Source organism: Lichenostomus cassidix, chromosome 4 (genome assembly GCF_008360975.1).
Source record: "Lichenostomus cassidix isolate B80296 chromosome 4, HeHo_3.0, whole genome shotgun sequence".
NCBI classification, from domain to species: Eukaryota; Metazoa; Chordata; class Aves; order Passeriformes; family Meliphagidae; genus Lichenostomus; species Lichenostomus cassidix.
The window spans coordinates 12,803,235-12,816,921 of record NC_139484.1 but is presented as its reverse complement, the minus strand read 5'-3'; the positions used below and the strand labels follow the sequence as shown (position 1 = coordinate 12,816,921).

Here is a 13,687-nt window from a genome sequence, read left to right as displayed (position 1 = left end):
CCTTCTTGCCTGAGGCAATTTATTTTTATAGTAATGCATGATTTCATGAAATTACACATATTGCCAAACTTACTTTGTTGCCTTTCCTTCCAACAGTTATTACGAATGTTGGACACATAATCCTCTTCCACACTCTTTTCCACTTTCTGTAATGACACTCCTTTGTATTCATTTCTAAAGTCCTTGTTGACATAATAAATGACACCCAGGTTTTCTGTCTGCATTTTTATGGTCTGCCCTGTACTTCTGCAAAAAAGGAAGCAGGGGCAAGAGAAAGACGAAATATTAATTTGATTTTTTTTTTACACCACAAATAGGCCTTAAAAAAATATTACCATTACAAAGTAATACCAGCACATTACTGAATTTGCTATTTTGAGACAAATAATGAAAGGAATGGCTCTATAATCTGATAGAGAATAAAATTACTGCATTTACCTAATAATTAAACTTCTGCTGCCTAAACACTTGATCTCAAAAAAAATTTCACTTTACTAAGATACTTATTTCATGCCTCTTTAGGCAATTATGAGTTTTATTATTAGAAAATTACATTCAAACTCAACAGAAAGAGAAGCAGGTCACTATTCTGTAGCAACCCAGTAGAGACATCTCCATTCTAAAATGTTTGCTGCCAGCCCTGATAACTTCATTTTCCTGCTGGCATTCAGCAGATTAAAAATCAAAGACTGGATGAAAACATTTTGGGAGAGAAGCATTTCTAAGCATCACAACAGCTTAGCTGCAGAAGGGAAAAAAAAAACCATCATACTCCAGAAATAGAGAACCCTGAAAAACAGGAGAAAAGAAACCTTTCTGTTGTGGGGCTAAGAGCTCTGAGAGGAACTAAGGACCTTTAAAACCACTGTGGTGAGTGGGCTAAGTCTACCAGCTAGCTGCATGCTTGATTCAAGTTATTTATTTCTCACGAGAAAATAAGGTTTAAATATCCTACTGTACAAAACAGGTAAGTTTCACAAGTAGAATTCTTCCCAAGAAAATGAAGATTTTACCCTCACCTAGAATGAAGCAAAGAATTGATAATCTTCCCAGTTCTCATTTAGTTTAACAGTTAAATAAGGATGAGAAAGTTGCTTTCAAGTCCTTCACTTATTACAAACACAGATTACCCCTGGAAGAGTAATGAGCCTTAGCAGATTTCAGGTTTTGATTAAGTATGCTGGAGATGTAAACACCTTTGCAACATGCCACATTGCACAGACCCACTGCCTTGTACCAGACCTCCTAAACTCCAGGTATTGCTGACCTCTTTTCTCCATTACATTCTCACAGCATGTTCTTTGCACCTAAATTTTAAGTTATGTATTGCTTCATCTACACCTTCCCTCCCTTTCTTCACTGTGGGAAATCAAAGATCAACTAATGGAAGACTCTCTAAAATGCTTCCAAGTGGGAGAGGGTGATTACAACATCTTCCCCTCTGTTTCAGGGTAATGTAATTAAGCGTTACTTACGATCTTGGGTATAAGGCGTAAGGAGGGTTAGATACCATCAGCTGGCTCAACAAGGAGACAAAGATCAACACAATAATAGGCATCAGCTGAATGACCATAGAGAAACCTCCCTAAGGAACAAAACAGATTCAGGTATTTCATAAATCAACATCAAGTAAACAGGTAAATTTGACAAGATTTCATGCTAAGTGTGACCTTCTGCTGTAAGCCTCAAAAGCTGCTAGGAAAACAGTAACTGCAAACACTGTGGTATTATCTGAACTTTCAAATGCATACACAATATTCACAGAGTGCTCAAGCTGCAAGAGTTCATGGGTTTGTCAGAGACTGAAATAGTTCATGCCTCAAACATTGATATAAAGTTTTGCTCATTATAACAAAAAGTGTATAAAGAAGCTACAATCAAAAAAACCTCCCTGAAGATACCTGACTGGGACTTTGGACTGAGTCAAACTGCAGAGATTAGATAAAGGGAAACCTATTGTTCAATCATCTCAAGCTGAGGGAAAGGTATGCATACACAAAGACCAAAGCCACCAGCTGTGCTGAGAATCATCCCTGGCTGAGTTTGGGGTGGGGGCAGAGCACAGCTCACAGAAGCCAGGTTTACACAGACTGGCCCAGCTGTGGAACCCCCAACCCCACAGGCCACATCCACGGGACTTTCACGTGAGAGGCAGCTGAGGGGGAGTCACAATCCATCACAGACCCCCCAGAGTGCTAGGCCTGGCACCACAGGAGTGCAGGTGATGCAAGCAGAGTCTGCAGCTAGAGGCTGCCCCCTCCCCCGGGGGGACATGCCTGGACATTGCCCCTGGCCTGAGTGTATATTAACCCATGGCATTCTGGGCTTTTGGGGGGACCACCACCACCGAGAAGACCGGCTGGAGAGGATCAACGCAACATCGTTGGGATCCACGGATGGTGATATTTACTCTTTCCCTCTTTCTGTCCCCCCCACCTCTTTTCTTACTTCTCTTTTTCTCTCTTTTTTTCTCTCTCTCTCTCATATTTTGTATCAAATAAAACTCATACTATTGACTGGCATATGGTCTCGTTTGTACCTTAATTCGGGCAGAGGTATTTCTAAAGAACCTTAATAATTGGATCATAACAGGGTTAGCATGTGCACACAAGCAACTACCAAATAAAAGCTGCATTCAGCTATGTTGTATGCCATGATTTGGTCTCATCTATACAGTGATATGTGATTGTACAGGACTATAGATAATTCATGTAGGTGAACATTGAGCCCTAAGGTCAATTCTTACCTCAGCCCAAATACATTTTCAAATGCATACAAGGATTAGCGGCCAGAATTAGTAGCATCTTTAGGTTAATAACACCAGTCACCAGTAAGAGAGTGACATACAACAACAGATTTGCAAAACCAGGCTATTAGCTTCTCCAATCTGCGTGCCTATTTACCAGTCAGTAAGCCAACCACCTGCTGAAGTTTTAAAATACCTAACTGGCAAGTCCAAATCCTCCTCTACACTACAGAGCTCCTGTACAATCACATCATTGAGAGCAAATTTCATAGTCTGAAGCCAATGGTGCTTAAACTTACATCACCCCTCTCTTCCTCCCTCTCGTGCCCACTCTGGCGGTGCTGGTTGGGATGGCTGTAGCCAGCACGACCATTAGAAAATGAGTGCACGCTACCTGGGGAAGGAACATCCACATTTGAATCATGAACAAAAGTACTCTTTAGATGTCAATACAGAAGCAACAACATAAAGCACTTTACATTGCTGCACAACAGCACACAAAATGACATTAAGGTGTCTTAAAATTTCAAAGTTGCTTAAGGTAAGTATTTTAAGCTCCACAACAGTAACCCCAAAGAACTGAAGAGACATTTTTGGGATTTAGCAACACTTGGAGAAAAAAAAACTGATGCAGATTGAAGAGTTGAGGTTCAAGGCTGGCTGGAACAATCCTACTGTTTTATAATGTCATAACCTCTAATGCCACTCTGAGCAGTACATCTCAACAATTATATTGCTCTATACAAATACCTGTTGGAAAGGCCCCTCCAAAAAACATGTTGAACAGATCCTCTGGAGTAATATCTGCCTCACAACCTCTATGGAAGTTGAATCTGCCGTTGCTAGGGTGATTGCATGTTTGCTCTTCGCTGCCTGTAAGGTCATACTGCTTTCGTTTCTCCGGATTGCTCAGCACAGTATACGCATTTCCGATTTCTGAAGCAAGAAATAAAATACAACTCCCATAAATGCATGGTAAAAGCTATTCCAGCATGAAAATTGCAATTTCAAAGTAAAAAAACAGGCAGCAAATTATGTAATTTACTGTATGTTACAAAACAACTACAGTAGAACAAGATCCAGAAACATCTCTTCTTAGAATAGCTTCCACAAAGTTTCCCACCAACGCTATTCAAAGGCCTTTTATCCTGTTAAATGAGGCAGAAGGCAGGAGAGCTTTGTTTCTTTTTCTAGGGAAACACCTACACCTGTGGAAATGTTCTCTCTCACTGCAGCTACAAAAAAAGCATCAAGCATTACAGTGAGATTCTGAAGCTGGGTAATTTCAGTTTGCTCTAGCAGCCTAGCTTAAAAAAACATCATAGACTCGGTAGGTTTTCTTTGGTTTCATTTGGTAAGTGGTAATTTCAAATGCACCAACTTCATTGGCTGCAAGAGTGTGAAGTTATTTCCCTACATGCTTCTGAAGGTATAGTATGGATGACATTAACAACACAAAGATTAGCATGACGTAACATGAAGAGTACAACATGCATGCATGACAGGGATGTGTGTGCTCCTAGGGCTGTCCACATGACCTCAATGTTTGGAGGGCCTGGCTTGGATGCTTGTCCCTGTTTATGCTATGTTACCACAAATGAACAGCTTCAATTTTGACAGTAGAAAGGAAAAAAACCTAAGTTACGTAAGCTTGGAAAAAATCAGCAAAAAACCCCACATAATCTGCAGACTTTACAAGCTTTTTTCTCACTGTGCACAGACATAACACTGTTGCAGACTGAAGGGAAGTTTCTGTTGCCGCTTGATAAACAATCTTCACTCAGTCATATCTTCATTAAACCCCTTCTGCCTTCCTTTCTACTCTCTCCTCCAGGCCTCTCTAACAAAAGGCTTCTTTTGCAGGCAACCCACCCAAGGCACAGGGATTATGATTTTCAGTGTTGAAAAGCCATCAGTCATCACAAGTTCGTGAAAGGTGCAACACTATAACCTCAACACAGGCAAATAAGACTGTGGCTTTAAAATTAATATTTTAAACATTCTCCAATCTAAGAAAAAGTTAATGAGTTTTAGCTGTGTGTCTTTTAAGATGCCGTTAGAAAAAAACATTAGCAACTTCTTAAGTGGAAGAGAAAACCCAAAGAAATGAAGCCTGAAAGCATGATATAAACTGACATCAAATATTGCTCTGTTGCTCAGTACAAGGATAAAATCAGTAGTAAAAATTTAGATTTTCCCAACAATTAAAAATTTAGAGAGGTAAATCAGGTGACTGCACATAAAGTGAAGACACCCTACTGTCACAATATGCCTATTTGTTATTTGCTCTTAACTATCTGGTGCTACTTCACAACAGATTTGATAACAATATAATTTTCTTTTAAAAAAGGACATAAAAATGAAAAAAATGCCACTGAACAAAAGTTTCAAAGGCAAGATTTTTGATGAAATTGGTAAAAGACAGCAAAAGTCATTATATTTGTACAAACTTGTTAATTTAAAATTCACTACAGTGAGACTGCTCAACACAATAGAAGAGTAGTACTAGGCAGGTCAAAATCTAAGTAAGTACCTTGCCAACCATGAAACTCAATTCTGTTTTATAATGTGACTTTTCCTTAGAACAAAGCATTATTATGAAATAAAAACTATTATTACCAACTCCTTTTCTCGGATGTCAAAAACCAATCAGACAGCTTTAAAGGAAAACTAAGCCATAAATTTACTCAGCCATACAAAAAGATCACAATAATTTCAGTGCAAGAAAATGCTAGTTTTCATTAAATGCTTTTTGGTCAACAAGACTACCCTACAAAATTTTCTATTCATTTACTCATCTAGTTAAGAACCAAAAATTGAAATTAAGCTGAAGAAATCAGACTTGTACGGAGTGCTCATGTTAAATAAAATATTAAGAAACTGATTTTTAACATTTGAAAAGATTATTTAAAATGCTATTATCAAGGAGGAACTATTTTATTCCTAGGGCCTGAGAAAATTTTGTAAGAATAATACCTTTTTTTTAGATAAAGACATCACGGAGCTGTATTAAATTAATCAACAGCAATCAACTTTCCTGCTCTGCTGTATCTACTTTTCATCTGGAATTGTTAATATATTATTATAATTACCTCTTAAAGTCTGTATCAGAAGTCTTGCTCAGGACTTTTTTTTCTTTTTTTCCCTCCCCAATTTAAGTGTTTTATCCAAATGATTTTTTCAAATGTCTGCATGTAAACCTCACACAGGAAAAAAATAAAAAGATGTACCACAATCAGATTGTTTATTTATGCATCATCATTTCTTACAGATTCACATTTTTCTGCATCTGAGATGGAGGTGCAGTTTTCTTTAAAAAGCTTTTCTTCACTAATTTCCCTTGTGCAGGGAGGGCTAAGTTGGGCAGCCTTAGATAAGGTCAAATCAGACTGTAAATTTTACAGAAATAATGGTCAAAGACAACTACTAGTAAGGCCATGTTTGAACTCGTGTTTTTGTGCAGAAAAAGTAGTAAAACTACACACATACAAAGAATTCTAAGGAAGAGGTAACTTAGTGTGGCATGTGATTCAGTGTAACCCTGCATTTTGCTATCAAGGAGTGTTTTCTTTTAGCTCAAGTACAGTAAAGATTCAAGGTAGTAAAATTCAATGACTACATTAAGTCAACAACAGTAAAAAAAGTGCAATTGGGTTTCACAGATCAAGTATTTGTTTCCTGTACTGAACATTACAGTTAATTTTCTGAAACCAAGCCCTACTACCAAAGTCCATGCTATTTATCTATGCTTCTAATATAACAAAGGTTATATATTTTTCTTGAATGAAATATATTTCTTGAATTATATTTTTCTTGAATGAAAATGTCAGTTTAACATTAGCTAAAAAATACATAGACAATTTTGTAAAAAGACAAGTGACCAATGCAGATAAATATCTTTTAACTGGATGAAGTCTAATCATAAAAGAAATTTTAAGTAAAAATGGTATTTTACTTTTAAAAGCCTCTGTTGCTCCAGGTGCATGGTTTTTGTCAGGGTGGAATTTCAAAGCAAGTTTTCTATAAGCCTTCTTTAGGTCTTCTTCACCTGCATCCTTTGACACTCCAAGGACTTCGTAATAATTTTTACATTTCTTTATACTGCAAAAGAAAATGAAGTAAAATGTTGCAAACAGAAAGATATAAAAGATATAAAAGTAGTGTGTTAACACACAGCTTCAAACAAGATAACATATTGCACTGATGCATTATATTACATCTCTTGCTTTCAATATAAAATATTTTTAAAACATCCACTCTAGAAACAAAGAATGTAATTTTTTCAAAATGGACTCACTAATAAGCTTATTACATACATTTCTTTTATTTCTACTGCAGAACTACCACAGTTGTAATAAAGGGCTTCAGTTTGAAACTGCTGTAGCATTGCCTCATCCACAATTATATTAATATTGCTGTTAAATAACACAAAAAAGAAGGTTCCAAATTTACCTTGCAGAACTAGCATGTAAGAAAATCTGTTTTGACTGTAAACAGCAAATGCACTTCAATATGAAGGATATAAAACAAAGCAAACAATACCTCCCTTTCTCCAAAGAAAAGTCAAATCATACCACCACTCAAGCATTCACTTTTCAGTGAATAAAATGTGAGAATACTTCTGCTGCTGGGAATGCACCTGGATCTTAACAATCTTGCTGTGTTTATGTAAATTCAAAGACACAATAGCAGCTCCAGCAATTACATATTTAGCTCATCCCATATAACCAAGTGTAGCATTTTCTAAAACCCTGAAAACTCAGAAATATTCTTTGTGTAGGTTGTCTCGTCCAGACAGGAAAAGCAAAATGTGGAAATGATGTAATGATTTGGTATACTTTACAACAGCCCAGAAGAAAGAAAGCAGTTACAGAAGCAGAGAACATTAACTCTATGTGGGGAGGAAGAACTGATCAAACCAGTAAATACAGCTTAACAAGCAAACCAAGCTACTTGGGTAGGAATTCAGAAAGTTAGAAAAGGCTGAATCCTAAACTTGTATGAGGCACACTGACACTGGGTGCATGCCAAAAGAAATGGGCTGGTCTGAGCAAGAAACAGAAATTACATCCAAAAATACTTTAAAAGCTTCATGTGAGTCTCTTCACATGACTGTAACTGTATCTGCATTCTCTTAAGTGCACAAATTTCTATGTAAATATGGGTTTAATGTTGCCAAGACTACACACAGGGCAGCCAAGTGGAAAACAAGGGGGCAAGCAAGCCTTTGGCATTCTCATGAAAGAAGTATGGGTATCCTGTAATTAAGGGAACATGAGCATCAAAAGTACAACCACACCATCATGTGTGGTCCTTCCTACTTCACAGATTGATCAAATCAAGTTTCATTTGAGGGATCCTGTTTCCTGTGTTCAACTCCTGCAGCTTTTATGGAAGCCTCTGTGTAATGCTCACAAGAGCACTGAATCGAATGTATGCAGGCAGCTGCCAACACAAACATCCTGTGAAATAAATATAGCTCATTATATTGAAGTAACATTTAATAAGCTCCAATTAGGAAGCTGATAAAGCTAACTAAAAAGAGCACAGTGAATCCATCAAGAACGAATGGAAAGAAAATACATTAAATTATACTCTTGAGTACTGGCAACTTTTTTTGGTAATCTGTACATGCAGAAAGAAGTGTGGTAGTATACAGATCCCTTAATCCATAGCCTCAATACCTGGATGACTTACCAACTGTATCAAGAGCAGGTAGCTTTGTATAAATGTGTAGCAGTATCAAATTAAGCTTTTATTTCATGAAATTGCTATCTCAGCATCCAATCTAAGTCCTCTTCAGTAATTCAGTTTCTGCATCATCTGATTGTGGGCCAGACTCTTCAGAACTTTGGTTAATATAAAATTACATAGCAAGCCATCAATGTTTAGCAAAGTTGGTTTTTTTTTAGCATTAAAAGTCTGGTGTTAAATATTCATTCAGTGTTTCTAAGCACAGTGCATCCTCAATGACTCTCTCCCTCAACAGCATACAGTCATTTTTCATGAAAAATAAAACCATGGAAGTTTACTTTTTTACAGACCCAGTATGCATTTATTTCACAACTCTAGGATGCCAAGAGGAGAAATATGGGGGAAAAAAGAACAACACAATAGATGCCAACCTGTTCTTCTAACTCCCCAAAACCTGCTGGAGAGTTCCCTCCTGTTCACAACCACTGGATGTTCCACAGTGGTCAAGCCTCAAGGGAGAAGCAGCTGTGGTGGGTATCAACTAGATGTTCAAGTCAGCATGGGACACAGCAGCTTCCAACACCACAATCTGCTCAGAGCCAGTAAATCAAACCAGAGCTGCCTCTTGACGAGAAAGTGCAGGGAGAAACCTGCCTTGTGGGTCATACAGCACTTGCCCTCCAAAGGATTAATGCAATCACCCCCATGAAATAGCTATCCTGAACCTCGCCCACAAATGAGGTATTGTTACTATTAAGAAACATGTTCAGCCAATGTGTAACACATTTCTGTTTCTTCTTTGCAAGTCTTTCCTAGTGGTAAATGAAAAATGCTACAAACACAAATGTGAAACAAGCACCTACATATGGCAACTTGGCAGAGTTTACCAGGACTTTGGATTAGGCAGATGAAGCTTTAAAGCTAAAAAACATTAAATGATTCTACAGCTGCACAGGGGCCAAAACCCAGACCTAAGCCTAGAATTTTCAGCAGTGACCTTATGCTATGAAGCCCTTGCTACACTCTGCCATTAGCCAACAGCTCTACACCATTGCTTGGCCATTTCAAGGCAAAAAGCACCTGAACTGTAAGCAGCTAGCACCTAGTTAATGCAGTTTCCTACTGGGAGGGAGTCAGTGACTTTTGCCAGGAGGATCCTGACAGAGCACAATTCAGGGCAATCATTACAGGCTAACAGCTCCATTTCCCTGCCCTCAGCTGAGTCTGTGGGAGTTTTGCACCAAAACTTGCACTGGGAATGATGGGACAAGCAAAGCTGTTTACAAAGTGCTTTCCAATTAAATAAAGTTAGTGATGTACTCCTGAGAGGCAAAACTACAATGCATCACAAACTCAACCTGTAAGCTGAGTTTACATAGGACAAACTATGGGATCACCACAACAACTCACCATATCCTCAGGTCATACCCAGCAGTGCAGCCACAAGGCTTCTCACCCCTGTTGGAGCACACAGCCCACCCCACCACGGCCTGAGATGCCTCATCCCTCCTCGTCCTGTAAGAGGGGGGGATTTTTTCTCCAGCAGACTGACCTCTGACAATCCTCACTCAGCCAGAATCCCTCACCTGCACCACTGAACTATCCTGGGGAGTTTTGGCATGGGAAGGCAGGTGGATGGAAGGATTCACTCCTTCCTCACTTCTGTGTTATTATAGGGAATACAAATCAGCCAGAAGGGCAGGGAAAAATTAAGAGTAAAACCAGTGGAGGTTTTTGAAAAGCCCCATCACTGATGTTACTTATGGCTTTTAATTGCACCTGAAACCCCTGCAACACTCTCAGCATGAACAACTAACTTCCTGAATGCTGCATTTCAAATTGTTGTTTGTTTGGTCTTGCTGCCTGTAAGGCACCGCTGTTCCTATTGCTAATTTTCTTGCACATGTGAACTCTACACAGATGTTTCTTTTTAAAATTCTAATGTACACATCACTTGCTTATTAAATGCCCATTTTGTATTGAATGGGCTGTTTTGTTGTTCTCTATTTCTGGCTTATTTGAAGTTTGGCATTTTCACTGATACTTTGCTTGGAATTTGTTTTTTTACTAATTGCTTTTCTTGCACTTTTCATTCCTGGTTGGATCAGTTCTGTATCTGAATTACTATCAAATTATTTCTGTCATTTAGGTAATTTTTCTCCTTGTTGAATTGTTAGTCTCCTGCCAACACTTTGGCACTGTCCTGATTAACAGATCTGCTGGCTGTTCTGGAAATAACACCTGACTTTTACAAAATAACCTTCTCAAACAGCATGAGAGCAAGTGATGGCTACATTCATCTCCAGTCTGTTGACAGAGGTATCTCATCACGACTTGCAAAGCTCCACCAGCCCAGCTTGCAGCTGACAAGGCACCTGCAGTAGAACTGGTCAGCCAGCTTCAAACTGCAGCACTAACTCTGCTGGATGCTGGGCTCCTCTCCACGCTCTGGTGGCTGACATCACATGAAGCCCTGCAGGTCCTGAAATGTCTGTTCTCACCTGCAGAAACTCTGTGGCTACCACCACTGGTTCTCCTGTGACTCCCAAATGATGTGATCCTGCTGCTGTGCTTGTCAGATCACTTTTCAAATCTACAATTCAGATTAGGTCAGCACTGACAGCTTTTATCAGATTAACAAAGCCCATCAGAGATGCTTGCATTTCTGTATCAAATACCTGCAGCAATGCACAATCATGAAGTTTGGAGTATGAGGAGGTATTTCAAAGGGTCTTCCAAAGCCTCTGTCTATATGCACAGGAACAGCCCAAAAGACAAATACTTCAACCAGAAGTTTGGAAAGGGAGCCACAATTATTTCTCCCACTGGTAATCTGAACTCAGCAGCACAGTGACAAGCAATGTGGATGTTAGTGACAAAGAGCCCAACAAGAAGCAGCTATACTGACTTCTGATCCCAGAGTTGAGCTGAAAAACACAGTAAAACGTAGACCAAAATCTATACAGGTCAGATTTCCAGTTATGTCAGAGAGCCTGATACAAATGGTATCTTGCAGCTGAGTTGGGAATGTGCCAGTCACAGTTTGGGTGACGTAAGCATGCCCTGCAAAAAGTGCTCTAGATTGGGAAGAGTAAGTCACAGCATGGTCGAGGAACTTGAGCTGCTACCAGCATGTCCCTAGCTTCTGAAACAAATGCAGCAGAATCTAAGATCTCTGCTGCTCCAATAGATTCAATAACACATCAGGGTGCTTGTCTTTATTACCTTGCTCTTGGATGTACTTGATTAGATTGTTTCTGCTGTGTGTATTATATGAAATATTCAAGGCTGTGTTTACATCGGCAAACTTTTTCTCCAGATTTTATTTAAGCTTTTATTTTAGTTACAAAAAGTGTAGACTAAAGCAAGAGCTTTCTGACAAAGTCCATCATGTCTTCTGTGCCATTTTTCCATTACAGGTTCTATGACTGTGATTTCCACCTTCATTTCTCAGCCATTCAACTGGGTATTTAAAAAATTCATGGCAGCTCTACAGCCTAATTAAAGGCATGCCCTGATTGCTGTGCTTTGTTGGTTTGTATTTTGTTTGTTTTTTTTCATTTCAACACATGTTGATTGTTCTTATTAATCCACTTCCAGTTAATTATCTTCTCAACCCCATGCTAGAAAAGAACCAATATATCTCTTTGCTGAATTTGCAAAAGTCTCAGCAGAATGCCTGGGAAAAGTCAGTCACACAACTTATACTTCTAGTTTGATCCATGAAATGTAGAGGTGATTTTTTTATTCACTACATGAATTTAAATCAAGCCACTGATTATTTTTTACCACTACTGGGTGACACTTAATCTTGTCTTGCAAGGTTTCTACAGAACTCATGCCTCTTTTAGTTTGTTTTGGTTCTATCTCAAAGATCCAAATAAAAAATTTCATTCTTGTGCATTCTTCCAAGAAGCAGGCACTGGCCAGGCAGGAAAAGCAGTATTCCACCATAGTTTTCACAAGACAATACAAATTGTCACAAGACAATACAAATTTAGCGTACTACTAATCATGGCAGCTTTCTTTCAGATGTCAAAAAGGCAATATGGAAATATATACTACAGCTTATTCACTAAAAAAAAGAAACCAAAGAGATCAAACACAATCTGAATTTTAAGATAATTTAAAGATATATATACATATATACACACACATATGTATATGTATACATATATATATCAGAAACTATTTTTTAAAAATCATGCAGCAGACAACAGCTAATACACACTTCACAGCATAAAAAGAATTGAGAAATATTAATACACAGAAGACAAATGATCCTTTTCTTCATATTTCATGCTAGTCCACACAAAAGGTCTGCACAGGTGGTATGAGTGGGCAGCTATGATGAACAGGATTTGTTTGAAAGTAACTAAGAACTTTGATAACTAATCCTGGTCAGTACTACTTCAGTTACTTTAAGTGAACTAGAAGAAAAAAGAATCTACGTTTTAATATTTATAAAATGTTTCACTTCTTTATCTCCGCAAAAAATACTAATAAACTACACGAAAGTAGTGAAGTGAAGGAATTCTGTTAAAGTAATTCTGCTAAAGCAAAGATGACAAAATCCAAAAGCAAATCCTTCCTTTTTTTTCAGTTGTGCACATGATTCTCACACATTTGTCTTAAGCTGACATTGCTTGGGTAGCTTTCAGCTGCCTAGAGACTTCTAGGGCACTTGCTCTAAAATGACATTAAGTCTCCTGTGGGTTCTAGCATATATCTGCTAGTCTCCTGTCAATATCTCCCCCATGCAGGTCACCTAAGGGTGCTAAGGCAACTTGATCCAGTTCTCAGGGACAAGATTAGAATCATTAAGAAAAAGATGTGTGTACTACAGATGGTATTTTCAAAGCATTTCCATTTAAAAGCAACAAAGTGCTGTGGTGTATCTCAAGCTTCAAACTGTCACACTGAAACAGCGAGCATGGTTCCCACAAAGAGCAGCATTATCCAGCACTTATGCAATCAGAGGAAATATGTTACATCTTATGCTTCTCCCTGTTGAGCAACTTGCAAGCTCATGTAATGCTCTGCAGAACTGTTATGGTAATTTGCTAGTGATCAGTGTCCCCTGTGTATGTGGGAAAAATAAAACCAGCACAGAGGTGGTTCTACTCATACCTACTCACATTACTAGTGTAACCCTGATGAAAATTAAAGCAGCTAAATTAGTCACATTGCTGCAAGCATGTCTTCACTATGCTTCTTAAATCTGCTGTCACAAGCAAATTCGAGACA

At 38.4% G+C, this 13,687-nt stretch overlaps 1 protein-coding gene across 3 annotated transcripts in view; it reads right to left on the bottom strand.

Moving 5' to 3' along the window:
* The window catches only part of DNAJB14 (DnaJ heat shock protein family (Hsp40) member B14), a 28,816-nt gene that overhangs the window by 6,325 nt on the left and 8,804 nt on the right, over positions 1-13,687 (bottom strand). For all 3 annotated transcript variants that reach the window (XM_085057942.1, XM_085057943.1, XM_085057944.1), the window contains 5 exons: positions 6,702-6,847; positions 3,497-3,682; positions 3,046-3,140; positions 1,476-1,585; positions 74-246 (listed from right to left, as the gene is read on the bottom strand). In XM_085057942.1, coding sequence (XP_084914068.1) covers positions 74-246; positions 1,476-1,585; positions 3,046-3,140; positions 3,497-3,682; positions 6,702-6,847 — 710 coding nt within the window. The remainder of the gene's footprint in view (positions 1-73; positions 247-1,475; positions 1,586-3,045; positions 3,141-3,496; positions 3,683-6,701; positions 6,848-13,687) is intronic.